Here is a 27,598-nt window from a genome sequence, read left to right as displayed (position 1 = left end):
GACTTCCAGAGCGGTGAAATCAAGCTTGTTCAAGTTCGACATGTCCCTAAACAGAGGGTACAAGATATGTATTGGTTTAATTTAAACATGAAAGCTACGGATTTCATGTGGTAAGTTTTGAATGAAAACTGTGGGTTTTCAAAAGCACTAAATTCAAAACTACAAGTTCGATTTAGCTATGAACGTTTAGTTCATATATAGGGGTACCTGCAAGAACACATAATACAATATACAATAAAGTGTAGGGGGTTTATGGTTGCTTCAAGAACCTAAGTGTAAGTGCTTCGGGACTACAAAAGATAGTCAACGGTTTAAAGAAACGAAATAATTTATTGAATCATTAATTGCCAAAAAGTGGAATTCAGGTCAATAATTTTGGATTAATTGTCAGATTAATGGACTGTTGGTCACTTTAATTAATTCAATAGATCGGACCATACAGGGTCAATTGTAAAAGCAAAAATAATTGTAACATTCGGGTTAAAATTATAGAAAATGCCATAAAATAACATTGGATTCGAAAAACCATAGCCCAATAGCATTGGGCTTGGATGCCATGAGTAGGGCAAGGCCCTAAAAGGGCTTAGTGGGCCATGGGTTGCTGCAGGGTAGTCCGATCATGGTTGCAGGCCACCGGTCATGAGTCTGGGATAAGCCTAGCAGCAAAACTTCTGGGTTTGGTTTTGGGTTGGTCTAGGCAAGCCCAGCGGCATGGGCTGGCTTATGGTGATCATGAGTCGAGACTGTTGGCAAGGCCAGCAAGCAAAGCTTGTTGGAAGGGGGCTGAGTCAAGGGAACGAGCCCAACATGCTTCAGGCATGCTGGTGTAGGCTAGGCTTCAAGCTCGTTTGCAATTCGACCTAGGCCTGGTTGCAGTTTAATGGTAGCAAGCCCAAAAGGCTACTGCAATCTGTCCAAGGTGTCAAAAATGACACCGTTCGAAGGGTTTTCTCCACGCGGCTGGATTGCAGGCCAGCGCGGTGGTCCAGCAATGGTGCCACAGTGGTGCAGTGGCGGTGTTGCATAAATCTTTTTTTTTTCCTTTTTTTTTTTTCCCGAATTGCTTCTAAATTAGTTTCGATGTTTTAACTCACAAATTCCACATAGTATAATTGCGTATTGCATTAACAAGTATATATATTGACAAAAATATATGAACATATATACAATATATATAATTGAAAGGAAAATATAAATATAATGGGTTCATGGATCATGAGGAACGTTTTCATGCTTCAAGGTTTTTTTCAAATATCTTAATTTATTTTAGAAGATCCTGATTGGTAGAAAATAATTAAAAGCCTTTCGATGTTGTAGAAGAGAGTCTCCTCCATGATCCTTCAGTTCCTTAGCTTCTGGCAAGATCGTGCTGATAATGTGTTGTAAGCCTATTTAACTGAACTGTATTTAGGACAGAGAGGGAGAGGGGCCGGCGGCAACAGAGAGAGAAGAGAGAGATGTAATTATGAGGTGTGTGCTGTTTCACTGTATTGTACCTTTATGCATAGTAGTAGGGAAGGTTAAATCCTTAACCTACTAGGATTACAACTCTAATAGAAATTAAACTACTAAAGTAAATATACAAGATACTCCTAGATATACTAGAATTTACACAATCACATTTCTAATCAAATAGGACTGCAACAACTATATCCTAGCATTGACAGGTTTTTCTATATTATTTTGTTATAGGAAAGTGATTTATTTATTTTTTGAATAAATAATATTATTTACATTAAGAGGAGGGGGTGAACTTAGCCTAACAATGGTTAGCAATAATGTGATTCAAACTCGTCTGTAACGATAATCGAATCTACATCACTCGCTGAAGAAAAATACCGATAAAGCGTAATAGTACTACCTTTCCCACCAAAAAGGAATATGCCGCCCCTTTCTCACAAAAAAAGGCCACCGGCATTGTCCTCGTCTCATAAGGAATATGCCGTCGTTAACATTAAACACGACAGCGCGCCTGCAGCCCTGCTTTACTGCGTCATGACAGAGACGGGGCAATTCTTGTTCTTCACATCATGTCTATACATCATCATCTACCCTCTGATCATCTCCGTCGTCGTCGCTCTACCCACCAAGGCAGAAGGTTACGATCTACGGCCGGGCGCAGCAGGTGCACCGTTCAAGATCGCTCTGTTCGCCGACCTGCATTTTGGAGAGGCCGAGTCCACCGACTGGGGCCCTCTCCAGGATGTCAATTCTACTAGAGTCATGTCCTCTGTACTCGATCATGAAACCCCAGGTGACCAAAACAAGTTATCTCAATTCTCATTAGCCGTTTCTCATGTTTTAGTGTATGCATTTAACTTCATGCTGTCTAGCCACTTAGTGCTGGTATTCTCTTCATTTGTAAGTGAGATGTGTTAGGTTCGATTCTCGTCAAAGGTGAATTTGAATCGCAGCCCATTAAGGCTTAGCTCCCTTGATTCTCGGTTCATTTTATTCAACCCAAACGTTAGGAAAAAAGGTGTGCGGTAGAGCAAGAAAATAAGGGTGCGGAAATCACTTAAGGGAAATCAAGTAAGGACGATTCATAGCTTTCGAAGAAAGCCAACACACGAAAAAAAGTACTTCCTGTCAGTGTGACGATCTTTTGTTTAGGCTTCTTTACAATGTGATATATTTTGTTCAATAATTTTCAAAGTTTTCCCTTTGGTTCTGTTGCAGTAAGTAAACCATGCTTCCATCATTTCACCAATGTTCATATAGCAATCATATATCTAATGAATGGCACGTACATTGCAGAATTTGTTATCTATCTTGGAGATGTCATCACAGCTAATAATATATTAATTAGAAATGCAAGCTTGTATTGGGATCAGGCAATTTCTCCAACAAGAGCCAGGGGTATTCCTTGGGCCAGTGTGTTTGGGAACCATGATGATGCAGCATTTGAGTGGCCGATTGAGTGGTTTTCGGCTCCTGGAATTCCTAAAATTCATTGTCCTGTAGCCAATTCATCATGCTCAGGTGAATTAGAAGTTTGATCTATTATGTGTTCACAATTTTGATCAACTTGTTTGCTTTTGCTTAGTACTTCTTAATACTGACTAATTTCTCAACTTTTAGCATTGACAACCTCTTTCTGTAGGCCTATTTCAAAATCTGGAATCGAAACATAAACATATAAAAGAAAGTCACCCACATCAACTTTTTATCCACGAACATTGCCATTCACATTAAAGTGTCAACTTTTATTTTTCTTACTTTGTTCGTTCTAGGCTGCAAAAGTAATGTTGTTATACATTTGAATGAAAGCATTCAAATCTGTGTTTGATGAACCGAAAAGCAGGAGACTCTTGACAGTTTCTGATATCTGTTACTTTAGGAGTATCAACTACTCTTCCATTTATTCAATCCCTTTGCATTGTATTGCCTTCAATTGTAATCATATTTCTTCGAAACATTGAGTTTGATCGATGCAAACAAAATATGTCAATGCCGTCATAAAGTTTGATTCTCTTCTCACAATTGATTTAGGTAAGTTATACTTTTTGGAGAATAATCACTAAGAATAATTGTTATTTTTTATACTTGTTCTAGAATAATCAGTAAGAGATCTCTTACAACGCCATCTGATCTGTAGGGAAAGAAGACTGTAGCTTCCAGGGAACTCAACGTTTGGAGCTAATGAAAAATGAGATTGAGCTTAATATGCTATCACATTCTAGATATGGCCCGAAGGGGCTTTGGCCTAGTGTATCCAACTATGTCCTCCAAGTTTTGTCATCAGAAGATCCCAAGTCAGCTGTGGCATTTTTGTACTTCCTAGATTCTGGTGGTGGTTCCTACCCAGAAGTTATATCCAGCGCCCAAGCAGAATGGTTCCGGCTGAAAGCTCTAGAGATTAACCCTGATTCAAGGTAGAAAAGTATGGAAGTATTACCTGATACCATTGTACATCTTTCATCTTATTAACGAGTAAAGGTTTACTGCTCTTTTCTCAGAAGAATACAAAATTGATTCACAGTACTAAATCTTCTTTTTATTTTTACTCTTTTATTTCTTGTCAATCAAATTTTGCAGTGTCCCAGAGATAATCTTTTGGCATATACCAAGTCGTGCATATGAGAAAGTTGCTCCAAAGTTCGGCATACACAAGCCTTGCGTGGGTTCACTTAACGAAGAGCAAGTAGCACCTCAAGAAGCTGAAATGGGTATGATGAAACTTTTGGCCAAAAGGAAATCTGCCAAGGTGAGATCATATCTTATGCCTCCCATAAAAATTTTTCATACGTAGGTTTGGTCATAGATGAGCATGCTTACCCTACATGCCTGAATCCAGGTGGGAGACACCTGTGAAAATTTAAAAAAGGGTACAATGTCCTCGTAGTGACAGACAAACGCACACGTAATGAACTAATACACGCATACAGACACCTTCTTTACATTTATCTATAAATTTAGGTTAATAAAATACAGGGACAAACACAATTTAACTGTATCATAAGCTAGATATGCTTAGAATGGATTAACTTGTATATGATTTCGAGAGCGTTAGACTTTAACATCAGAAGTTTATACGAATTTGTTAAGCTCTATATGCTTTTGTTTTTCTTTTGAAGTGCATCAGTGGGGTGGGTGTGAGGAATTTTTCCTTGAAGTACAATAAGCGTCTCCAGTCTACCGGTCACCAATTGGTTTTGGCTGCTCCAACTTTGACAATGTATCAAATTGCAAAGCCTAATTTAGCCACAAATTGTCCATGTCACCCAGTGTTTGGTTTAGTCTGGCTTTAACGTGGAAATTCTAATTCCATGAACTAGAACTTAGCATAGACTAGAATCAAAGTGAAGACTTGAAGGGCTTGAGAAACCACGAGACATGAAGAAGATCAAGTCATATGCAATAAGACTTGCATCAGCAGAAGGAGGTCATCATCAAGGCAGAGGTTATGTCTAGTGAGTGCAGGACTTTACCCATATTTTTCGTATAGGTCAATTCTAGGACTCAAATAGCGGATAGGTGGAACCCTGGAAGAGAAAAGGCCAAAAAAGATCCAACCTTCTGTAGGCCTGCTATGATCAACCCGACCAAGAGCTATTGAGGTTCAGTCACTCTGGCCAGTGGAATAGTTGACTTAAATGTTTAACAGTCGAATGAAATGTCCTAGCTGACCGCCGATAGTGAGCAGTCTGAATGAAATGTCCCTACATCCCCAATGGACTAGTCGAGGGACTACTAAAGAAATTCAACTGTATCCGCGACAGTTTGAAAAAATATAACCACGTAATCTGCCCTAACTAATTGTTGCGGATATGATTTTCAGAGTTTTTAAGGCCTAAAGACTCTAGTCCATTCCTTCTTTAAGGAGGATTTGAAGTACATAGCATCTGTTTATTTTAGTTTGTTAGGCTATTCCAGGTAATCCCATGCCTGGTTTTTGCATTGGTAGGATAGGAACAGAGAAAACACCCTAATCGCTCATAGAATTGTGAAAAACAGTAGCTATCTAGCCACTATTTCCCGGAGGGTGTTATGTTGACGTTTTTTGTTGTTCCTATGTGAACAAAGCTAATTTAGTTTCAGCTTTTCAAAATCTTTGGGCTAAATACTTGTATTGGTTTTACTCTTTACTAATTCTACGAATTCTTTAGACTCTTTATAATTTGAGCTGCCATGGTGTTTGTCAAGTCATTATGGTTTACTCTCAATATCGCTTTTTGCGTTCTATGGAAATTGATATTGGTTTGTTCTGGTGACCTGTGTTGATTTTTGTCACTTACTACATGAATTGTAAAACAAATCATTTCCCTGTGATTCTTGTCCAAAACATAACATATCAATTACATTGTAACATCTGTTTGTGTCAACCGCAACCGATGAATTTTCCTATCATGAGAAAATTCAAAACCGGGATTAGGTGAGTTGTTGAGTAAGAGAGTAAGTGGTCCTGTATAGAGAAACTGCAAAGAGTAAAAGTCAGGAAATGCACACCCGCCAAGTTCTAGGACAATTTAACTTCAGGAAATGCATGCTCTATTATTTTTCCCTGTCATCAACAAAATAGTTGTTCACTCTCCGTCATCTCGAAACTGTTCGATGCATCAACCAGGTTTCAGTCTGTCAGTTGATTCTTTCTACATCCTGCTTTAACTTGCCCCTTACATTTGGTTTATACCCTGGAGACTTGGAAAGTGCTGTGATCTCAGCTATGAATTCTGCCCCTATTGTATACAAGACCTGTGTAAATTGCCGAGTCGGGCGGAACCTTCTATACCAATATGGTTTTGTTTGTAGGGCAAGCAAGCCAATCCTAAAGCAAATATGTTGTATTTTTCATCTTACATGATGAAGAATCAGTGTTTAAGAAAATGTTTGAGCTGAATGGTTTGTTTGCTCTCAATGCAAGCAGGAGTTTCCTAGTCTATTTTCTGCAAACAATTTGCAAAACAAATAAAATGGGCCTCGGCCCATTTAATTAAAAGCTTCTAAAACCTTTTTGTTTCTGAGAACCCAGACCTCATTTTTCGTGGATGGTCATTTTTATCCGTATTTTTTCAAAAGATTTTCTCCCACGTTTTTTTCATGAAAATGACCTGCCTAAAATCACAACTATTTTATAAAGTAGGAAATGAATGCTTTGTGTCATTTCAGCTTTTCTCACAATAATAATTAACAATGGATGTTTTTTTTCTTTTTTTTTTTTGGTGACCGAGTAAGATATTGGAGAAAACTAAAATGTCGTACAGTTAATGTTGGAGGAAACAAAATCGTGGTACATGAACGATAGGGAATGATCTAATTAACACCTTGCCAAGAGATTTCAAGATTATGACCGTCATCAAACATTGGCAAGCCATATATGTAAAGGGCAGCTTACTAGCTTGACATGCTTCTCAGATTCTCCTATTTCGAAGAATCCATATCCACGATTTGCAAATCTGTATGCACAGGTAATTTGGGATGAGAGGCAAAGCTTCCTTATGAAATATAAAAACCAAGCATTTTATAAAAATTAAAGGATGAAGAGAGGCGCGTTTGTTTTGGTAGGGGGAGAGGTACAACGAGAAGTTGTTTCCTTGTTAGAAATATTTTAGGGAGTAAAAGTTAATGTGAGTGGGACTGAATAAATTTAGGGAGGGAAAGGAACTTTTTAAAAAGCAAATACATTCTTCTCGCTACACCTCAGTCTAGCAAGAAAATAAATTTCTTTTGCCAGTTTAGGGGAACAAACCTGCCTCATTTTTTGCAAGAACTACATAATTTTCTGGCTGAAATCAGTCACTAAGGGAAATAAATTTCTAATTTTGCTTGCTAAAAGACATTTTGTTGTAGTGAATCTCTAGCTTTTATTTGTTATCTGGGCAACGTTTAAACTAGTTATTATGTCAAACAAGGTAGTTATGCATGACTCTTACAAAACGTTTCCATTTTCATGAAGCCACGCTTTCACTGTCCTCACGGTTTTAGTTTATCAATTGGTATGTCACCATGAAAGATTCTTCGCAAATATCTTGTTGGATCAAAACGAGTTGGTCAAGTGCTAATAACCTATTAGGCATGTGTTTCCTATCTTCCTGCAAATATCTGTGTGTGTTTGTGTTCTTGTTCACATGGGATGGTTGCACAATCGGTTACCCCACATTTGTAGTTTATTACTAAGGTTATGCTGGGTTTGCTATGCTTGTCAGAATTGATTGGAAGTCCATGTTTATGTTGATCCTTTCTTGCTTTTTTGCCAATAAAAGGTTGAATTAGAGTGTCTAGTTCGTTCCTTCTTTTTCTTTAAGTGGGAGCAAGCATCCGTTCGTTCTAGTTTGTTAAGCTATTCAAGGTAATTCCATGCCCCATTTGTACAATGATAGGCACAAAGAAAACACCTGAATCACTCGTTGATATTGTAAAAACTAGTAGCTAACAACTTTGCCTGGGGTGTTGATGTTTAGGTTTTTGGTTTTCCTTCAAACCCTTGTTACTGTTTTTTAATTCTTGGTAATCATTGAGTTAATGAAACTCATATATTAGTTGAGTTAACGTTGTTTGGTGTTCCAGTGTGAATAAAACTACATTAGTTTAAGGTTGTAGGCATCTGGGGGGAACTTGTAAGTCCCGTTAGGCAATGATCAAAAACCTTAATTAATTACTTGGATTAGTTTTTTTCGTGTGCCAAAGTTCATTAGGCTTTTAATAATGTGAGAGGCCATGGTGTTTGTCAAAACGCTATCGGTTTACTTTCAGTATCGCTTTTTGTGTTGTGTTAGACGGAAATTGATATTAGTTTGTCCTAAGATGGTGCAACTTATACGATAGTATGATGATTTTAGACTGAGCTATAGAGTAACACATTGTGAAACTCATGAGCCTCTGTGGTAACTAATTTTCCTTGGGTTTGCGGCAGGCAATATTTGTAGGACACAACCATGGCTTAGACTGGTGCTGTCCCCATAAAGAATTGTGGCTATGTTTTGCTAGGCATACCGGTTATGGCGGTTATGGAAACTGGGATAGAGGAGCTAGAATTGTGGAAATCACTCAAAAGCCTTTCTCTGTTAAATCTTGGATAAGAATGGAGGATGGCAATGTCCATAGTGAAGTTGTCTTGAGTCCCTGAAAACTTTTTCATTCTAATTTTATGTCCTATTGCAACAGAAAGAGAAGTTTTCCATCTTTACAAAAGTACAATAAAATAACATGAAAATAAATAATACGTATACATACACACGACCGTACATCTCTCTGTATATAAACTGTATACATTTTGTTTATTCACCGCTCAACATATGTATAAATTATATGATATGATGCGTAGATACTGCAATGCCAGAAATAAATTTCAAATTCTGGATCGTGACCCTACGCTTTCTATGTGACTACATATAACTTTGCAGCTTTTATTTAGTAGGTTGATTCGAAGATCAAGAATGTGTCACGCTGTTTATACCTACATTTGGCACCTTCTACATAGCATGGTCATCATTTTGAATTTAGTCATAGTGAAAAAAGAAAAGAAAAAAAGAATTGAGTCATAATCACCAATCATAACATTCAAGGAGGAAATTATTTGCAAATTGAAGACAAAGACATCATCATATTTGCCATTGAGTAAAATATATTTTGAATTTTGTAATGAAATAAATCAAGGCTCGAGAGGCCACTTAGTACTACGGTCTAGTGCTATTTCTCTTCACTTGTAAGTGAGAGATCTTTGGTTCGATTCTTGCCAAAGGGGAATTTGAACCACACACATTATTGCTAACCTATTGTGAGGCTAAGCCCACCGCCTCTCCTTAGTGTAGACAATATCGTTTTAAAAAAAAAAAAAATCAAGGCTCAATAGGCAATCAAGGGGCATTCATTGAGAGTGGATGATCTCAATTAGTATATAGGATCCTCTAGGTCAGTGTTAGAGGTCTCCGACCATCACATTCAACTCATCTTTTTAGTGTCTTTGCACCAACGTGCTTTATCTTTTTCTATTTTTTTAATATATATTCAAAATGTAGCCCTACTTATCTTTCTATTTCCAATTAATTTTAGTTCCTGCAAATTATTTTCTCGCACCTAGCGTAATTTATTTTATCGTACTTAGAGTAAAAGTTATTCTCTCAAACCTTGAATCATTTCGCAAGGACAACACCCATCTCAAAAGTCTTTGCACCCAAGGCGTAGAGAACCTACTGCCGAGACTGGGTTCCTTTCTTGGTTCCCAGTCACATTTCATACCGTAACTAAAATATCCAACTTCTCTTTATTCACTTGACCTTAGACAACGAGTTAGCATGCCTGCAACACAAACTTGAAGGGCCAAGAGATCCCGAAATCTTTGACTTATTGGCTGAGGCCGATTTTAGACCAACATGGCACCAAACACCAAAACGTTGTTCGTTTTGTATGGAACCAAATTATTTCTTCTACCCGAAATGACTACCACCAAGGTGTGACAGGGTATTATGAGCCAAATTAAAATTATAATCGAACTGAAACACGACCGAGTCATTGGTTAACACAATATCTCAATCTGGAGTAAGGCAAAATTTAAGGAGCACAAAACTATGATACGTTGATTTTATTTTCCAAGAAATTAGGAATCCCAAATTAAATAGAAGCTTGTTTTGGTACTCTGTGTGTGTGTATCTAATATGTGACATAAATAGAGTGAGAGAAAAGACACATTTCTCTGAAAAAACACAACATCTCCTTCAACCGTCTTTATATATTTATTGTCAAACTCAAGAACTCGCAAAACGAACAAACATGCTCATCGAGGAAAATCAATACCCGATTTCAATTATAAATTTTGTAAGGTAAAATACGATGTAACGTTATTATTCATAATTTAAACCAGGACGAGATGAGAGTGTAGTGGCGGAGTGAAAAACAAGACTATGAGGACACAAATTTGGCAAAGTAGCTTAAGCCAAGCGAATGAACCATTCATAGTATAATGCATAAAGTGAGCTAATGACAAGTCACCTAACTTGCTTCCCAAGGAAAACTAGAAAATTAGGTTGAATGTAATGGCAATTAATCTTGAATGAAGCTATGCAGTTTGCAACAATTTGGGTTTAATAACACATTTAGTATTACGGTCTAGTGATATTCCTTTTCACTTGCAAGTAAGAAGTCTTAGATTTGATTCTCACCAAAGGCGAATTTGAATCACATTATTGCAAGCCCATTGTGAGACTTAGCCCACTTCCCCACCTTTTAGTGCATATAATATCGTTATTTATTTATTTATGATTTTAAAAAGAGACTTCAAAATTGCAAGTAATTAACATCTTTAAGTGTAAAAGAGCTGGAAATTTTGATACTTATTACTTATACAACATGACAAATTTGCATACAAAACATTTGCTGTCTCAGTCTTGGTGGTACCGGCTATGGGACACTCATATCATTCCCTTGGTGAACCCAGACGGCTAGTGCTAGGTGAGATATAGGATATGGAATTAACTAGAGACGGATAAAGACGAATACCGAAATCTAAATGCGCAAAAATATCCAAGTCCAAATTAATAATATATGATTGCTTAGTGTGGAGATCCATTCTTTGACACTATACCTGGGTAGATGAGTTCGAACTAGTGTTTGACTTCAAAACAGCAATTTCATCCGCCATCGTGTCTTCAAATTTCTGCTTTCTCTCTTTCACCTTTTGGTTGATTATCTCTTCGAGCATACGTGAATTTGAGCAGGACGAGCCTCTCTGTTTGTCGTATACAACACTCTGGCGCACTGCAGTACCATAGGTTCTCCAATATCCATGACAGTCTTCACCTACAATATACGCTATAAATTGTACAAACCATGCGACAGGTTTATATTGCTGTCAAATTATTTTTTTTTTTTCATCTGTATGTGACAGTGAATACAACGGTCACTAATACTATTTAATTTTACGACAACACTCTCTATTGTCGCAAGTAGTCTTACTTTTCGACGGTGACTCTGCGCTGTCGCAAGTAATCAACCATTTTAACAGCAGCACAAAGGCCATCTCAAAAGGAAGTCCTTTTGCGACAGCAGTGTATCCCATCCCAAGTATTTGTTGGTAAAGAGGTTTTGTCTAGTAGTGTTATTTTCTTTCGGGTTGTGGGAGGCAGTATTTGTAGAACAACCATGGGTTAGACTGGTGCTGCCCTTATGAAAAACTATGGCTATATTTTGCTAGGCATACCGGTTATGATGGCTACGGAAATTGAGACGGAGGAGCTACAATTGTGGAAATTACCTAGCAGCCTTCTATGTTAAAATTTTTGGATAAGAATGGAGAATGCAGTAGACATGGTGTAGTCTTGAGTCCTTGAAAAATTTTCCCTTTTATTTTAGTTATTACCGACATGAAGAAAAGTGTTCCATCTTTTACAAAAGTAGAATAACAGAACATAAAAAAACAGAGAAAAAATATAATGTAAACATACATACATACGAAAACCATTTTTCTCTTGGTATATTAACCGTACTCATTTTGTTTTTTCAGACTGAGATATTACAAAGCCAGAAATAAATTTGAAGTCCTCTGGGCCTTGAGTCACCTTACATTTTTTATGGGACTGCATTATAACTTTGCAGTTTTTATTTAGTGGGTATAATTGCAAACCACAGCCTCCCTTTATTTTCACAGTACATTTACTTGCTAATATTAGTTGAAATTGATTGGGTATTTAGGCTGTTTGTTAGGGGAGAATAGCCCCCAATGTTTCTCAAGCTCTGGGGTCTTTCTACTCTCATCAAACATGGCAAAGATGTAAGTTTCAATGGGTCCAGGCTTCCTTGGAGTCCCTACCTTCACATGTTGAATCAAATTCGAGTTATAAGTCCTCGCATTATCAACTGTTGTTGCCGTCCCACCAGCTGTCGGCCAACCACTCTCCGATACAACAATTTGCAAAGATCCTCCACCGACCTTGTCAAGCGCAGCGTAAACAGCATCCAAAATGGCATCGAAAAGATTACGATAACCACGTTGGCCATCTTGTACTACAACTGACGGAGCTGTGAAAAGAGCATAATCTAGACGAATGTCACGAGGGTTGCCAATATAACTAAAATAAGGATACAAATTAACGAGTAGCGGAGATTTATTGTCCACCAGGAACCGGACAACAGGATTCAAAATTGGGCTATAGTCACCCTTAAATTCTCCTTTTGATGGAGGAAAGGAATTTCCAAGCACACCGGTGTCTATGGCGGTGGAAACTTTGATTTGGTTTCCAAGACTGGCACTGGAAATCGCATTTTGAATGTTCCGCATGGCCGGGACCAGAAATTGGGCAGACGAGTCCGAGGGCTGGACTTCGTTTCCTACGGCAATGTATTTGAATCTTACATTGGCATAGTTTCTGACATTGTTTTGGACCCATGTATTTGCATTGGCTTGACTTGAAGCAATGTTTTGAAGTTGGTCCTTTGGTATGTCTAATATGAGCTCAATGTCAGAGCCTCTGAGGGCTGCTAGAGCTGCTGGGTTCGGATCATATAGTCGCATTCTTCGGATGTTATTTTGCTTGTAGAGAGCAATAACTTCTGCTGGGGGTGGTAAGTCTCCCAACATTCCATAACATACACCAATTTGGGCGCCTGTAATATATCAAAAAAGAAATTAATGAATTAATTAGATATATTGTCACAAAAAGCATCACAATGAATATGGGAAAAGTATATTGCAAGCGGTTTTTTATGCAAAGGTGTTGAGTCCTTGAATGATGACATAGGTTCGAACTCCATAAGTGACTAATCTACCTCTCGTTTATAAGTAAAGAAGAATATCATTAGACCGTAGTATTAAGTGATTGTTGCTATTTGAACCTCCTTTATGTGTTTGTGTGCATGTAACATGCATATGCAGTGAGAGAGAGAGAGAGAGAGAGAGAGAGAGAGAGAGAGAGAGAGAGAGAGAGAGAGAGAGAGTAAATGTATACCTGTTGTTTCGAAGCTGGCCATCAGCTGCCCAAGAACAAGTATCAAGGAAATCACAGAAGGGCCTCTGGCTCTACCAACTGATGAACTTGATTTAGCCATTGTATTTGAAGTGCCTCCGAATGTTGCCCCTTGCTCTTGAATTTATAGAGATAAGAAACAGGTCAGTCTGTGACGTCAGTCTGACTACGAAATAGTACTCAAGAACTAAAGTCTGTCTGACTACGAATAGTACTCAAGCAGTAACTTATACCAAATTATACGGCAACTATTTATTATTTCAAACTTATTGAAACTGCATATATACGACGATCTAATTATATTTGTTGTTCATAATATATGACGTTCTAGTTATGAGCAAATTGTTGTCCTCATCCTTGTTTCCTCTCGAGTTTTGCCAAGTCAAGGCTTCCACTACAGAATCGTCAAGGATTATTCCGGAATCAAGTTTTGAGAAGTCAAGGTCAAGGATTGAAATATCGGTTGATACATCAATATATTGGCCGATATATCGATATTTTCAACTGTCAATATCGATACTAGGGGGTAAGGCCATATCTTCCTCTATATCGACGATATATCCCCGATAGTGCGATATCTCCGATATTTTGCCGATATTCTCGATATTTCCCGATACCTATAACAAAATCCAAAAAAATTCAAAAGTTTTGAAGCAAATTGAAACCTAAAAGATTTTTTTGAGGTATGTGGGCGGTGATTAGATATGTGTGAAGACTTTTGGCAATATCCAATTCAAAAGATTTTTTGGAGTATCCATTAATTATTACTATAAAAAAATCTATGCACAATGGATTGAGAGGACATACATGCCTTATCTGAAGAGAAAGAAATACACAAATCCAAATATTAAATTTCTGGTCAAATATATCTTTGATACCCGCAAGAAAATGATGCACATGTGTCTAAAAATGACTACATAGACATTCTTGACATCATAGTCTGAAATATCGAGGATATTTCGGTTTTTTCGAATCACGGATATTTCGGAACATATCCATGTACATATCATACAAATATCGACAGTATCGACGATAATATCAAAAAATATCGACGTCGATAATTTCGCTCACACTTCAACAATATTTTGTCAAAATATCGGTGTAATATCGCTAAAATATCGATGTAAAGGAAGGAAAAAAAAAGGAAAAAGAAGAAGAAAAAGGGAAAAAAGGGAGGAAAAAAAAACACAAAGGGGATTTGAACCCCTCCCATTTTACTCCTCCGACACCTTAACCACGATATATCACTTATATTTTAGTGACAATATGCTAAAATATTTATATTTATATGAGTGGCATGTTAACAATTACATGCAAAACTATTTTGGGGATTTATCATTTGATGAATACTCTTCACAATAAACTTACTCTACACATAGAGATGATGAAGATAGTGAAAAATTTGAACCTCATAGGAACTTTATGTGGTACTAAATCACTCATGTATCTTACCGTGCAATGTATAAAGTGTAAAATATTGTAGTAAATCATTATATATAAATGATTATGTTGTGTTTAATCATTTTTTCATTAATTACTACATATTTTCTACACTCACAGTGTTTGCCAGCTCGTTGTATAACCAACTTAAATTAGTTAAATCCATCATGTAATGCATTTCCTTCTATTTTTTTTTTTTTTGATAAACTAATAGATAATTGACTAAATAAACATTCTCCAAAGTTTCAATAAAAATTTCCAAGTTTTTCTCTTACAATTTCCGTGGTTTTTATTCAATTTTTATCGATATCGATAATATCCCGATATTTCCATCGAAATTTCCATATTTTTGGACTACCGATATTTCCGATATCATCGATATTTTATACCATGCTTGACATTGCAGGGAAACCATCTGATGATGATAATAATCCAATTCAACAATGGATTATGACAGCTCACTTGGATGATGAACAAGGCAACCCTGATGCCATTATAGCACAACATGCTGCCCAACACATATTTGGAGGCACAAATCCAACTAATTGAATTAACAAAAAAAAAAAGAGGATATTTTTATGCTTTTTTTTTTTTTTTTTTAACCATATAAAAGGATTAGTTAGTAGCCTTTTTCTATCAATAGAGATGGTAAAAGAATAATGCTAGGGAAATTAAATTTGTAGATAAAATTTGTAAATTAAATGATGTGTTACTAATGGAAAATGAGCACGTTTATTAGTGCTTAAGTAATAATCAATCATCAACTTCTACGTCATTTAATTTACAAATTTTGTATTGCTTTGTTTAATTATGCTTAATGTATTTCATTTTTCACATGCATTGGTTAGTTGCAAAAGAAAAGATAAAACTTTACAACCAAACCAAATTATGTTATAAGAAATAGTTCGAAAATGCTGATTCTCGGTATCAGGCTCAAGATTTATAAACTTGGCTTGTATAAAAAGCAAGCCAAATCTAACTAAAGTTCGGAAAAAATTAAAAAGGCCAAGCTTGAGCACTGTGACATACAGTTCATCTCGGCTCGGTAACAGTCCTAGTAGTGGGTTTACCATAATCATCAGGATAATCATCGCTTGTTGGATGATGCCATTTTAAACGGGAAGAGATCCTCTCCATTTTAAACATAATACAAAGTTAACAAAAAAATTAAAAAAAAAATCATTAAAATCCAAAATGATATTATTGACTTTGTCTCTTAATGAGTTAACGTCCTTCTGGGGACATTACAATATGTACAAATTCTATAAGGACCTTGTAATTTAAATTGCTAAGAGAGGCATTCCTACACTCGAGATATTGTGTTTAAACTTCGGTTTAATAATATTCTTCTTTATTTATAAGTGAGAGGGTTTAAGTTCGATTATCGTTAAATACAAATTTAAATCATATTATTACTAGTTTATTGTGAGATTAAACCATCACCATCTCCTTCTTCTCCTCTTTAGTGAGATAATATAGTTTGTTAAAGGATATTATTGGAGCCTAGATAGATGGATGAGGACCATTCTAGTGTGCGCAAAAACGCTTGACTTCCGTGTTTCAGGATCGATGCCAAAAAAATTAATGAAAAAATTGATGGTGTCGGCTGTATTGTGCTTATCCTTCAAAATTATATGTGGAAAAATGAGACTCGTCCTTTGGCACTAGCTAGTTAATTTGTGGACAAAACTTTTGAGACTCCGGACAGCGTTATGTGGAAAATAAAGACTCAGACGAATCAAAGTTGGGGGCATTCATAGGACTTTGACCTTTCTTAGCCTCTAAACTAACATTTAATGATGTACATATAGAATTGGGATATTGAGAGATTTTAAATTTTTTTTACAAACTCGTATATTTAATTTGGATTTAAGTGATTGCCTGAAAGTTTAGGTGTATTCAATTAAGATTTCAAAGAAGTTTGTTGTCACGTCCCGATCCCGACGTACGTCCAAGATTGACACGTGATGTCACCAAATACCCGTATCTCAACATACCCCGTCTCCGGGATATGGTAAATCACAACTTGAGAATCGAATCACATAGTAATTTTTCGTATACTTTATGACTTCATCTAACCTCCTCGTTAGACTGCCTACATACACTACTAGAAATTTGGCCATAAGCCACCCTTTTCATTGGTGGCTATTGTCAAGTGTTGCCACTCACATTGGTGGCAAACCTCTATGGCCACCAAGCACCCACTAAACTAGATAGTGTGGCCTATGTAGAGGACTTTATTGTAATAATGGCTATCAATATTGCATTGGTGCCTTTCCTGCAGTGGCACCCTAATTCACATCGGTGGCAAAATTGCAAAATAATATTAAAAAAAAAAGATGCCCTGTGTGGGCACCCAAATTGGAGTATCATATTTCTTTTTCTGCTTTTGGTGAGAAAACAAATTATAAGATCATTAAAATATAAGAATACAACTATAAATTTGTATAACTGATATTTTATACAATTTTGTACAAATGTTGGAACCAAACTTTAAAAAGTCTTCGAACCCCTTGTTTCCAAGAGTTTAATCATCTCAATAACTTGAATCTGATCATCAGCTGCAGCCTGCACCCAAAATTAAACCCACAAATTTCGTAAGAATAACGTTTAACTGAAGAATAATTTACCATACAAAAATCTCCACAAATTCACTGCAACCCTTCTGCAACTTCAACTAAAATTGACAAGTTCATGAATATGCAGACCACCTTCAATCTTGAAACAACAAATGATCTCCCAATCAATGGGCAGAAGACAAGATACAAACAATGCATTTACTTATGAATTAGGGAGAACAGAAATGAGACAGAATATCAGTGAAGAGTGCGTGCATACTCACACATATAAATGCATTAATATTTTCTCTTTTTTCAGAAACTCAAAAAACCAGAAAATTCCAATACAAGAGTTTAGGATAGAAACATACAAGTCTTCCGAGAAGGAAAGCAGCCCCTGCACCTAAAGTGGCTCCAATTGAATCAGCAACAAAGCCAACAGGTAGCCCAAAAAGATAACCACCACCGAGCTGAACCCTTAAAATGAGGAATCACAAAAGGGTGCAAACTAGCAATTAAATAAAAATACAGAATTTCTTTTTTGAAAATCTTTCCTCTCTGTTTCGCCCTAGACCATGAATATAACAGTAAAAGAAAACTATAACTATAAGTGAAGTATGCAAAGCATATGCTAGATCCTTAGTCCACAAGAATTAAAGTGCATTAACAACAATTGCTAAGGCATCGGACAAATGCTTACAGTAAGTACTGAATGTTATATATTTAACACTTGTAGGATTAGACTGAATGTAAGACATATATATAAAGACACTTCATACACAAGTAGCTATACAACTAGTAAGTAGACCCAAATGCTTACAGTAAGTACTGAATATAACAGGATTAGACTGAATGTAAGTGGTATTAGGATCCCACCTTAAGCAGAAAATTTGCTCCGACCACAAGACAGTCCATTTCATCTGCCTTGTCAAGAGAAATCCCAAGCTTTTCTTTAAAAAGATCTGCGTACTTGAATGCCCCACCACCTGTGGCCTGCTCACCATTGTCACGAGTCAATAAATTAGCTTGTATACATGCCAGAAAACAGTGATACAGTGGCCAAACCAAACAGTTGGTATTACCTTAATAATGCACGTCGTGCTCCCGGAAGCTCCGTGTTGCTGGGAGCCTGAAATCATCTACAACTACTGAACAAGCAGCTATATTCAGGACATATATGATCTTCTTTCGTATTTCATTTTCAGAAGTTTAAATCTTCTGAAACTACAAAAATTCTGCAGTCGAAAATATGGGTACTAATTACTTAAGCTGAAGTAGTTCATTTACCAATAAAAATGGTAGTTTGAACTTTCAATCCAAGATTTCAACATCAGCACTTAGTTTAATAAAACAAGGTTAAAAAGTCTCAATTAGTGAAAAAATGATTCTTCCCATATCCCAAGTTGATTGAAACGAAAAATGATACAAATGAATCAAGAGATGGAAAGTAATCAAATACTGCCCTATGCAAACCTCTCAAACATCTTGAGATTTTTTTATTTTCTTTTTCTGCCAACACATCTTCAGTTTGGATAAACAACAATGTGAAGACAATCAGCGAAACTCTTCAGTTTGGATAAACAGCACTACTGCCGTAGAATTAGTCGACCGAGGAGCACCTTCAGTTTGGATAAACAGCATTGCGTTGAGGCCGACTGGTTACCTATCCAAGTCTCAGTCGAGAAGCGTTTTCGAATCCTTATTGGCAGAGGTCATCTTATTAGCATTCTCAACCAAGTAAGGTGTTACAAGTTACTACATTCGGCGCATTGAACGCAGAGTGATTTTATGATTGGATACTCACAAGTGAGTTTCAGAGTTCGGCATTCTAACAGCCGAACCACGTCTACCATCAAGACATACATTTCTTTTGAGTACGTGTGTCCATATAATTTGGAGCTCGTTCGACGTGTTTATACTCTTCCGAATATAATTACCGTGATCGAACCCAGTGCCGACGATACGTGAACTTCGCAGAACTAACAGCCTTATCTTCAGGCTCGAGAACCCGAAGGCCGAGACGTGTTCCTTCCTCGGTTGCAGTTGCAAGATCAAGAAGTAAGTAGGGCGCTCAATGCGACATCAACAAATTTTACTCCTCGACCGAGCTCGACTGATCAGTTGGCACGTCCTGCATCAACCGAAGGACGTATTGAGCTCATTAGTTACTCGGCCTGCACGCCACGCAGACTTTATAATTTTTAGGGTCAACAGTTAGATAGAAATTGATATCAATTTGTCCTAAAATGGTGAAACTTATACAATGGTATTATGATGATTTTAGATTAGACTGGTACTGTCCCCATAAAGAATTGTGGCTATGTTTTGCTAGGCATTCCGGCTATGGCGGTTATGGAAACTGGGACAGAGGAGCTAGAATTGTGGAAATCACTCAAAAGCCTTTCTGCGTTTAAATCTTGGATAAGAATGGAGGATGGCAATGTCTATAGTGAAGTTGTCTTGAGTCCTCGAAAACTTTTTCATTCTAATTTTATGTGCTATTGCAACAGAAAGAGAAGTTTTCCATCTTTACAAAAATACAAAAAAATAACATGAAAATAAGTAATACCCTATACATACACACGACCATACATCTTTCTGTATATAAACTGTTTACATTTTGTTTTTTCACTGCTCAATATATGTATGAACAATATGATATGATGCGTAGATACTGCAAAGCCAGAAATAAATTTCAAATTATGGATCGTGACCCTACGTTTTCTATGTGACTACATATAACTTTGCAGTTTTTATTTAGTAGGTTGATTCAAAAATCAAGAATGTGTCACATTGTTTATACCTATATTTGGCACCTTCTACATAGCATGGTCATCATTTTGAATTTAGTCATAGTGAAAAAAATAAAAAATAAAAATAAGGAAGTGAGTCATTATCATTTTTTAATGGAAATAAAATCAAGGCACGAGAGGCGATCAAGGGGCATTGATTGAGAGTGGATGATATCAATTAGGGTCAAGTACAAAAAACTACTTCAATTATTGGTGTCCCGACACTTTCATACTTCATCTTTTAAAATTGAAAATGTCATACCTCATCTTTAGAATTTGGTCCAATGTTATACCTTCCGTTACTTGGCCATTTACTTTTTAGTTAAATGCTGACATAGCTTGATTCGGGGTTCACTTTGTATTAAAAAATTATTAAAAACTAAAAAAAAAATATTTAATATTTTTTAAATATTAAAATAATAATAAAAAGTTAAAAAGAAAAAAAAGAAAATAACCCTTAGTTCTTCCCTCCCCTCCCCCCCCCCCCACCCCTTCCTCTCTCTTCTCCCCATGTTCATCTTCTTCTCCCCACTTGCAAACCCCATAAATAAATAAATAAATAAATAAAATAAAATTTGAAAACCCATCAAGCCCCCCCTTGCAAAAGGAGGAAGAAGAAGAAGGAGAAGGAGAAGGAGAAGGAGAAGGAGGAAGAAGAAGAAGAAGAAGAAGAGGAAAAAAAGGAGAAGGAGGAAGAAAAAAAAAAGAAAATTCCCCCCACCGGCGTGCGCGCACGGGGAAGAAGAAGAAGGAGAAGGAGGAAGAAGAAGAAGAGGAAGAAAAGGAGAGGGAGGAACAAGAAGATGAGGAAGAAAAAGAAAAAAAAAAATTGAAAACCCATCAACCTCCCCCCCCCCTGCGGAAGAAGAAGAAGAAGAAAGAGAAGGAGAAGGAGAAGGAGGATGAAGAAAAAAAAAAGTTTTTTTGAAAACCATCAACTCCCCTGCGGAAGAAGAAGAAGGAGAAGGAGAAGGAGAAGGAGGAGGAAAAAAAGGAGGAAGGGAAAAAAAAAAAATTTTTTTTTTGAAAAACCATCAAACCCCAAATCCACCACTCTCATCCATTCTCCACATCCTCTTCCGCACCCATCCTCCACTTCTCTGCGTACCCATCTTCCCGTCGACGGGATTTGGGGGTTTTTTTTTTTTTTTGGGGAAGAGGGGGAACTGAGTGTGGGTGTTGGGGAAGTCAAATTGGATTTTTTTTTTTTTTTTTTTTTTTTGGGGGTTTGCAGGTGGGGGAAGAAGATGAAGATGGGGAGAAGAGAGAGGAGGGGGAGGGGAGGGACGAAATGAGGGTTTATTTATTTAATTTTTTTTTACTTTTTATTATTATTTTAATATTTAAAAAATATTAAAAATTTTTTTTAGTTTTTAATAATATTTTAATGATTTTTTAATAGAAAGTGGTGCCCGAATCAAGCCATGTCAGCATTTAACTGAAAAGTAAACGGCCAAGTAACGGAAGGTATAATACTGGACCAAATTCTAAAGATGAGATATGACATTGGCAATTTTAAAAGATAAGTTATGAAAGTATCGTAACACTAATAGTTAAGGTAATTTTTTGTACTTTACCCTATCAATTAATATATAGAATCCTCTAAGTCACTGTTAAAGTTCTCCGACCAAAACATTCAACTTATCTTTTTAGTGTCCATGCACACACGTGCTTTTGTCTCCTTCTACTTCTTCTTCTTTTTTTTTCTTTTTTTTTTTATTTTTAAAAATTTTTATTTTCAAAATGTAGCCTTCTTATCTTTCTATTTCTAATTAATTTTAGTTCCCGCAAATTATTTTCTCACACCTAGCGTAATTTATTTTATTGCACTTAGCATAAAAGTTATTCTCTCAAACTTTGAGTAATTTTTATTCTATTGCAATTTATTTTCTCTGAGCTTACTCTCTCGCATTTTATTTATCGTAATAGAAATATCGTAACATAATAACTTATCAATTTGATTCATTTGGGTTAATGCGATTCACCTCCTCATACATTGCATCACAACATATCAATCACCAAACTTGTTTCTACCCATCCATTCACTCATCATGTTGCAGGAACAACACCCATCTCAAGAGTCCTTGCACCCCAGGCATAGAGAACCTATAGGTCACATTTCAAACCGTAACTAAAATATCCAACTTTTCTTTATTCACTTGGCCTTAGGAAATGAGTTGGCACTCCTGCAACACAAACTTGAAGGGCCAAGAGATCCCGAAATCTTTGGCATATTGGCTGAGGCCGATTTTAGACCAACATGTCCTCCAGGATTTATTGAATCCAACAGCTGAGATCGAATATAATTAAATCTAACGGCAACAAAAAAGATCATAAAAAAGTACAATAACATAACATAAAAAAACTGAAAAAAAATATAATGTAAACATAAAAACACACGAAAACCATTTATCTCTTGGTATATTAACCGTATTCATTTTGTTTATTCAGACTGAGATATTACAAAGCCATAAATAAATTTGAAGTTCTCTAGGCCTTGAGTCACCTTACATTTTTTGTGGCACTGCGTATATAACTTAGCAGTTTTTATTTAGTGGGTATAATTGCAAACCACAGCCTCCCTTTATTTTCACAGTACATTTGCTTGGGTATTTAGGCTGTTTGTTAGGGGAGAATATCCCCCAATGTTTCTCAAGCTCTGGGGTCTTTCTATTCTCATCAAACATGGCAAAGATGTAAGTTTCAATGGGCTTTCCAGGCTTCCTTGGAGTCCCTCCCTTCACATGTTGAATCAAATTCGAGTTATAAGTCCTCGCATTATCAACTGTTGTTGCCGTCCCACCAGCTGTCGGCCAACCACTCTCCGATACAACAATTTCCAAAGATCCTCCACCGACCTTGTCAAGCGCAGCGTAAACAGCATCCAAAATGGCATCGAAAAGATTACGATAACCACGTTGGCCATCTTGTACTACAACTGACGGAGCTGTGAAAAGAGCATAATCTAGACGAATGTCATGAGTGTTGCCAATATAACTAAAATAAGGATATAAATTAACGAGCAGCGGAGATTTGTTGTCCACCAGGAACTGGACAACAGGATTCAAAATTGGGCTATAGTCACCCCTAAATTCTCCGTTTGATGGAGGAAAGGAATTCCCAAGCACACCGGTGTCTATGGCAGTGGAAACTTTGATTTGGTTTCCAAGACCGGCACTGGAAATCGCATTTTGAATGTTCCGCATGGCCGGGACCAGAAATTACGCAGATGAGTCCGAGGGCGTGACTCCGTTTCCTACGGCAATGTATTTGAATCTTACATTGGCATAGTTTCTGACATTGTTTTGGACCCATGTATTTGCATTGGCTTCGCTTGAAGCAATGTTTTGAAGTTGGTCCTTTGGTATGTCTAACATGAGCTCAATGTCAGAGCCTCTGAGGGCTGCTAGAGCTGCTGGGTTCGGATCATATAGTCGCATTCTTCGGATGTTATTTTGCTTGTAGAGAGCAATAACTTCTGCTTGGGGTGGTAAGTCTCCATTCATTCCATAACATACACCAATTTGGGCGGCTGTAATATATTAAAAAAGAAATCAATGAATTAGTTTGATATGTTGTCACAAAAAGCAGCACAATGAATATAGGAAAAGTATACTGCAAGTGGCTCTTTACCAAAATGGTGCAAAGGTGTTGAGTCATTGCATGACGACATAGGTTCGAATCTCGTCAATAGCTAATCTAACAATTAATCTTACAAAATCTATCGTTTGACAAAAAAAAAAAAAAAAAAAAGTTCGGGAAATGTATAGACTATTTGTATAGTAATTCAGTATTAAAATGAACATGCTAATAATGAAATGGCTCTACGCTTATTGCTATTATATTTACTTTTTTTTTTTTTTTAACAAATGATATTTTCTACATTAAGGGGTGGGAAAGTGGGCTAAACCTCACAATGAGCAAGCAATGATGTAATTCAAATTTGCTTTTAATGAGAATCGAACCTAAGACCTCTTGCTTACAAGTAAAGAGGAATATCACTTGATCGTAGCACTAAGTGATTGTTGCTATTTGAACCTCCCTTATGTGTTTGTGTGTGCATATGTAACATGCATATGCACAGAAAGAGAGAGAGAGAGTACATGTATACCTGTTGTTTCGAAGCTGGCCATCAGCTGCCCAAGAACAAGTATTATGGAAATCACAGAAGGGCCTCTGGCTCTACCAACTGATGAACTTGATTTAGCCATCGTATTTGAAGTGCCTCCGAATGTTGCCCCTTGCTCTTGAATTTGTATAGATAAGAAACAGGTCAGTCTGACGTCTGTCTGACTACAAATAGTACTCAAGCACTAACTTATACCAAATTATACGGCAACTATTTATTATTCCGACATCGGACTTATTGAAACTACATATATATGACGATCTAATTATATTTGTTGTTCATAATATATGAAGTTCTAGTTAATGAGTAAATTGTTGTCCTCATACTAGTTTCCTCTCAAGTTTTGCCAAGTCAAGGCTTCCACTACAGAATCCTAAAGTGAAGGATTATTCCGGAATCAAGTTTTGAGAAGTCAAGGCTTCCACTTCGAAGATTTAAAATCTAATTCTAGTATGCAACAAGGTTTTAAAAATCTAATTCTAGTATGCAACAAGGTTTTAAAAGATCTTGATGAAAATATCGACATTTCAATTTTACAGATATATCGACTGATATTTTGAAACCGATATATATTTTGTGAAGATATTTTATATGCGATATAAAATAATTTATATAAAATTTACGTAAGATGTATGTTATTAAGGTTCCAATCCATGTTATGAATTAAGGCTTCAGCCTATATTATGTACAGTATATATGAAATGTGAGCTTATCTGAACACGTTTTATATATATATATATACACACACACTAGTTATCCACCATTTTTGGTCTGGGTATGCAAAAACGATGCTGCATGATACGGCAACTCTTTTAATACAAGCAATATTACCACTTTAATTTACATTAGGGAGAGAGGAAAATTTTGAATAAAAAAAGTGGTGGGTAGGGTTGTAAACCAGTTCAAAACAGTTCGATCTCGCATCAAGTTTGGTCCGTGTTTAGCTTGTCAAAGCTCAACTCGTGAAAGAATTCAAGTTAGTTCAAGCTCGCATCGAGATTGGTCCGTGTTTGGCTTGTCGAAGCTCAACTCGTGAAAGAACCAAGCCAAGTTAGTCCGGCTTGATTAAGAAACAAATCAAGCTTGAACATTAGTATGTTCGACTTGTAAAGTTTGTGAACTTATCGAATTTTTCTACAAAACAACTCCAAATAAGCTTGAGCTTGACTCGGTCATTTAACTAATACATGCACTCAACTCTTGTCCAACACATATTTGGAGGAACAAATCCAACTAATTGAATTAACAAAATAAAAAATAAAAATAAAAAGAACATTTTTATTCTTTTTTTTTTTTTTTTTTTACCATATAAAAAGATTAGTTAGTAGCCTTTTTCTATCAATAGAGATGGTAAAATGGTAATGTTAGGGAGACTAAATTTGTAGACAAAATTTGCAAATTAAATGATGTGTCACCAATAGAAAATAAGCATGTTTATCAATGCTTAAGTAATTAATAATCAACCATCAACTTCTATGTCATTTGGTTTATAAATTTGTCTAGAAATTTTGTGTTGCCTTGTTAAATTATATTTAATATATTTTATTTTTCACATGCATTGGTAAGTTGCAAAGGAAAAAAAAAAAAAAACTTTACAATCAAACCAAATTATATTATAAGAAATAGTTCGAAAATACTGATGCTCGGTATCAGGCTCAAAATTTATAAACTCAGCTTGTATAAAAAGCAAGCCAAGCCTAACTCAAGTTCGGAAAAAATTAAACAAGCCAAGCTTGAGCACTGTACATATGGTTCAACTCGGCTCAATAACAATCCTAGTAGTGGGTTTACCATAATCACCAAGATAATCTTTAATGAGTCAACGTCCTTCGGGGGACATAATATTGTGTACGAATTCTATAAGGACATTGTAATTTAAATTACTAAGAGAGGCATTCCTACACTAGAGATATTGTTTTTAAACTTCGGTCTAATAATATTCTTTTTTATTTATAAGTGAGAAGTTTTAGATTCGATTCTGGTCAAATACGAATTTGAATCGTATTATTGCTAACTCATTGTGAGATTAAACCACCACCTTCTTCTCTTCCTCCTCCTCAGTGAGATAATATAATTTGTTAAAAGATATTAATGGAGCCTAGATAGATGGATGAGGACCAGCGTGCGCAAAAACGCTTGACTTCCGTGTTTCAGGAGCGACGCTAAAAGAATTAATGAAAAAGTTGATGGTGTCGGCTGTATTGTGATTATCCTTGAAAATTTTATGTGGAAAATTTGAGACTCGTCCTTTGGCACTAGCTAGTTTGTGGAAAAACTTGTGAGACTCAGGACAGCGTTATGTGGAAAATAAAAACTGTGACGAATCAACAGTGCATTCATAGGACTTTGACCTTTCTTAGTGTCTAAACTAATTAACATTTAGTTATGTATATATAGAAATAGGATTTTAAGAGATTTTAAATTTCTTTTTACAAACTCATGTGTACTTAATTTGGACGGCGCTAGTTGGTTGGACACTGCCTCAATTAATGCCTAGACGTTTGAAAATTTAGAAAGGGCACCTAGAGCTCCTAGGCACCCGCCTAGCCCATCCAGACCTGTTTAGGTTGCAACTCATTTAGACAAAAAATAAATAGCTTCCATTTTGCATTATTTTTTTAATAAATTGTAAGAGACTTGTTGAATACTTAAATGAACACACATTATATGCTTGTTCCCTATGTTTTGATTATGTTTCAATACTTCATAATATATATATATATTATTCTATTTTGTAATTTATGATGTAATTATATATATGTTATGTATAAACACACTTATTTATATGAAATATAACAAATTTATTTAAATCTGCCCAGTCCGCCTAGGCGCTAGGCCCCAGCCTACCGCCCAATTAGCGCCTAGCGTTTTTTAGAACCTTGGATTTAAGTGATTGCCTAAAAGTTTAGTTGTATTCAATTAGAATTTCAAACAAATTTATAATATTTTAGGTGTTTTTAATTAGAACTTGATTGTTACTTAATACTATGGTCTAGTGATATTCCTCTTCACTTGTAAGTGAGAGATTGTGAGTTTGATTCTAGACAAGGCGAATTTGACCACATTTTTGCTAGCTCATAGTGAGGCTAAGTCCATCCCCTCCCCTCAGTATAGATAATATGATTTGTTAAAAAAAAAAATGACTTGATTTTAAAGGATTTTAAAAAGTTGAGGAACTCGCGAGAATTGGAGAGATTTCTTAGTATTTTATGCCTTTACAAATCTCACATCTGCTCCTGAAAATTTAAGAGAATTCATTGAAAATTTTGTTGGAAAAGGTCC

General features: G+C 36.2%; 3 protein-coding genes and 1 pseudogene across 3 annotated transcripts; 1 reads left to right on the top strand and 3 right to left on the bottom strand.

Annotated features, from left to right (window-relative positions):
• The first annotated feature begins 1,856 nt into the window (after window positions 1-1,856).
• LOC125473614 (probable inactive purple acid phosphatase 16) lies at window positions 1,857-8,806 on the top strand. The gene is made up of 5 exons (XM_048576713.1): window positions 1,857-2,254; window positions 2,758-2,982; window positions 3,599-3,875; window positions 4,039-4,207; window positions 8,354-8,806. Exons 1-5 carry the CDS (start codon window positions 1,882-1,884, stop codon window positions 8,564-8,566), a joined length of 1,257 nt encoding a protein of 418 aa, XP_048432670.1. The 5' UTR covers window positions 1,857-1,881; the 3' UTR covers window positions 8,567-8,806.
• Window positions 8,807-11,884: 3,078 nt separating this feature from the next.
• LOC103942498 (glucan endo-1,3-beta-glucosidase, basic isoform) lies at window positions 11,885-13,537 on the bottom strand. The gene is made up of 2 exons (XM_009352683.2): window positions 13,380-13,537; window positions 11,885-13,038 (listed from the first exon to the last, which is right to left on the bottom strand). The coding sequence occupies exons 1-2, from the start codon at window positions 13,477-13,479 to the stop codon at window positions 12,101-12,103; spliced, it is 1,038 nt and encodes a 345-aa protein (XP_009350958.2). The 5' UTR covers window positions 13,480-13,537; the 3' UTR covers window positions 11,885-12,100.
• Window positions 13,538-17,166: 3,629 nt separating this feature from the next.
• LOC125468032 (pantothenate kinase 1-like) lies at window positions 17,167-18,829 on the bottom strand. Its single transcript, XM_048576326.1, has 3 exons — window positions 18,478-18,829; window positions 18,272-18,388; window positions 17,167-17,405 (listed from the first exon to the last, which is right to left on the bottom strand). The coding sequence occupies exons 1-3, from the start codon at window positions 18,532-18,534 to the stop codon at window positions 17,331-17,333; spliced, it is 249 nt and encodes an 82-aa protein (XP_048432283.1). The 5' UTR covers window positions 18,535-18,829; the 3' UTR covers window positions 17,167-17,330.
• A 2,772-nt stretch (window positions 18,830-21,601) lies between these two features.
• LOC103942501 lies at window positions 21,602-24,421 on the bottom strand (annotated as a pseudogene).
• Between the last annotated feature and the right edge of the window lie 3,177 nt (window positions 24,422-27,598).

Source organism: the organism of the source record quoted next, unplaced genomic scaffold (assembly GCF_019419815.1).
Source record: "Pyrus x bretschneideri cultivar Hongxiangsu unplaced genomic scaffold, Pyrus_bretschneideri_v1 Contig9, whole genome shotgun sequence".
NCBI classification, from domain to species: domain Eukaryota; kingdom Viridiplantae; phylum Streptophyta; class Magnoliopsida; order Rosales; family Rosaceae; genus Pyrus; species Pyrus x bretschneideri.
Note: the sequence above shows the minus strand (reverse complement) of the source record. Positions and strands in the feature narration are given on the sequence as shown.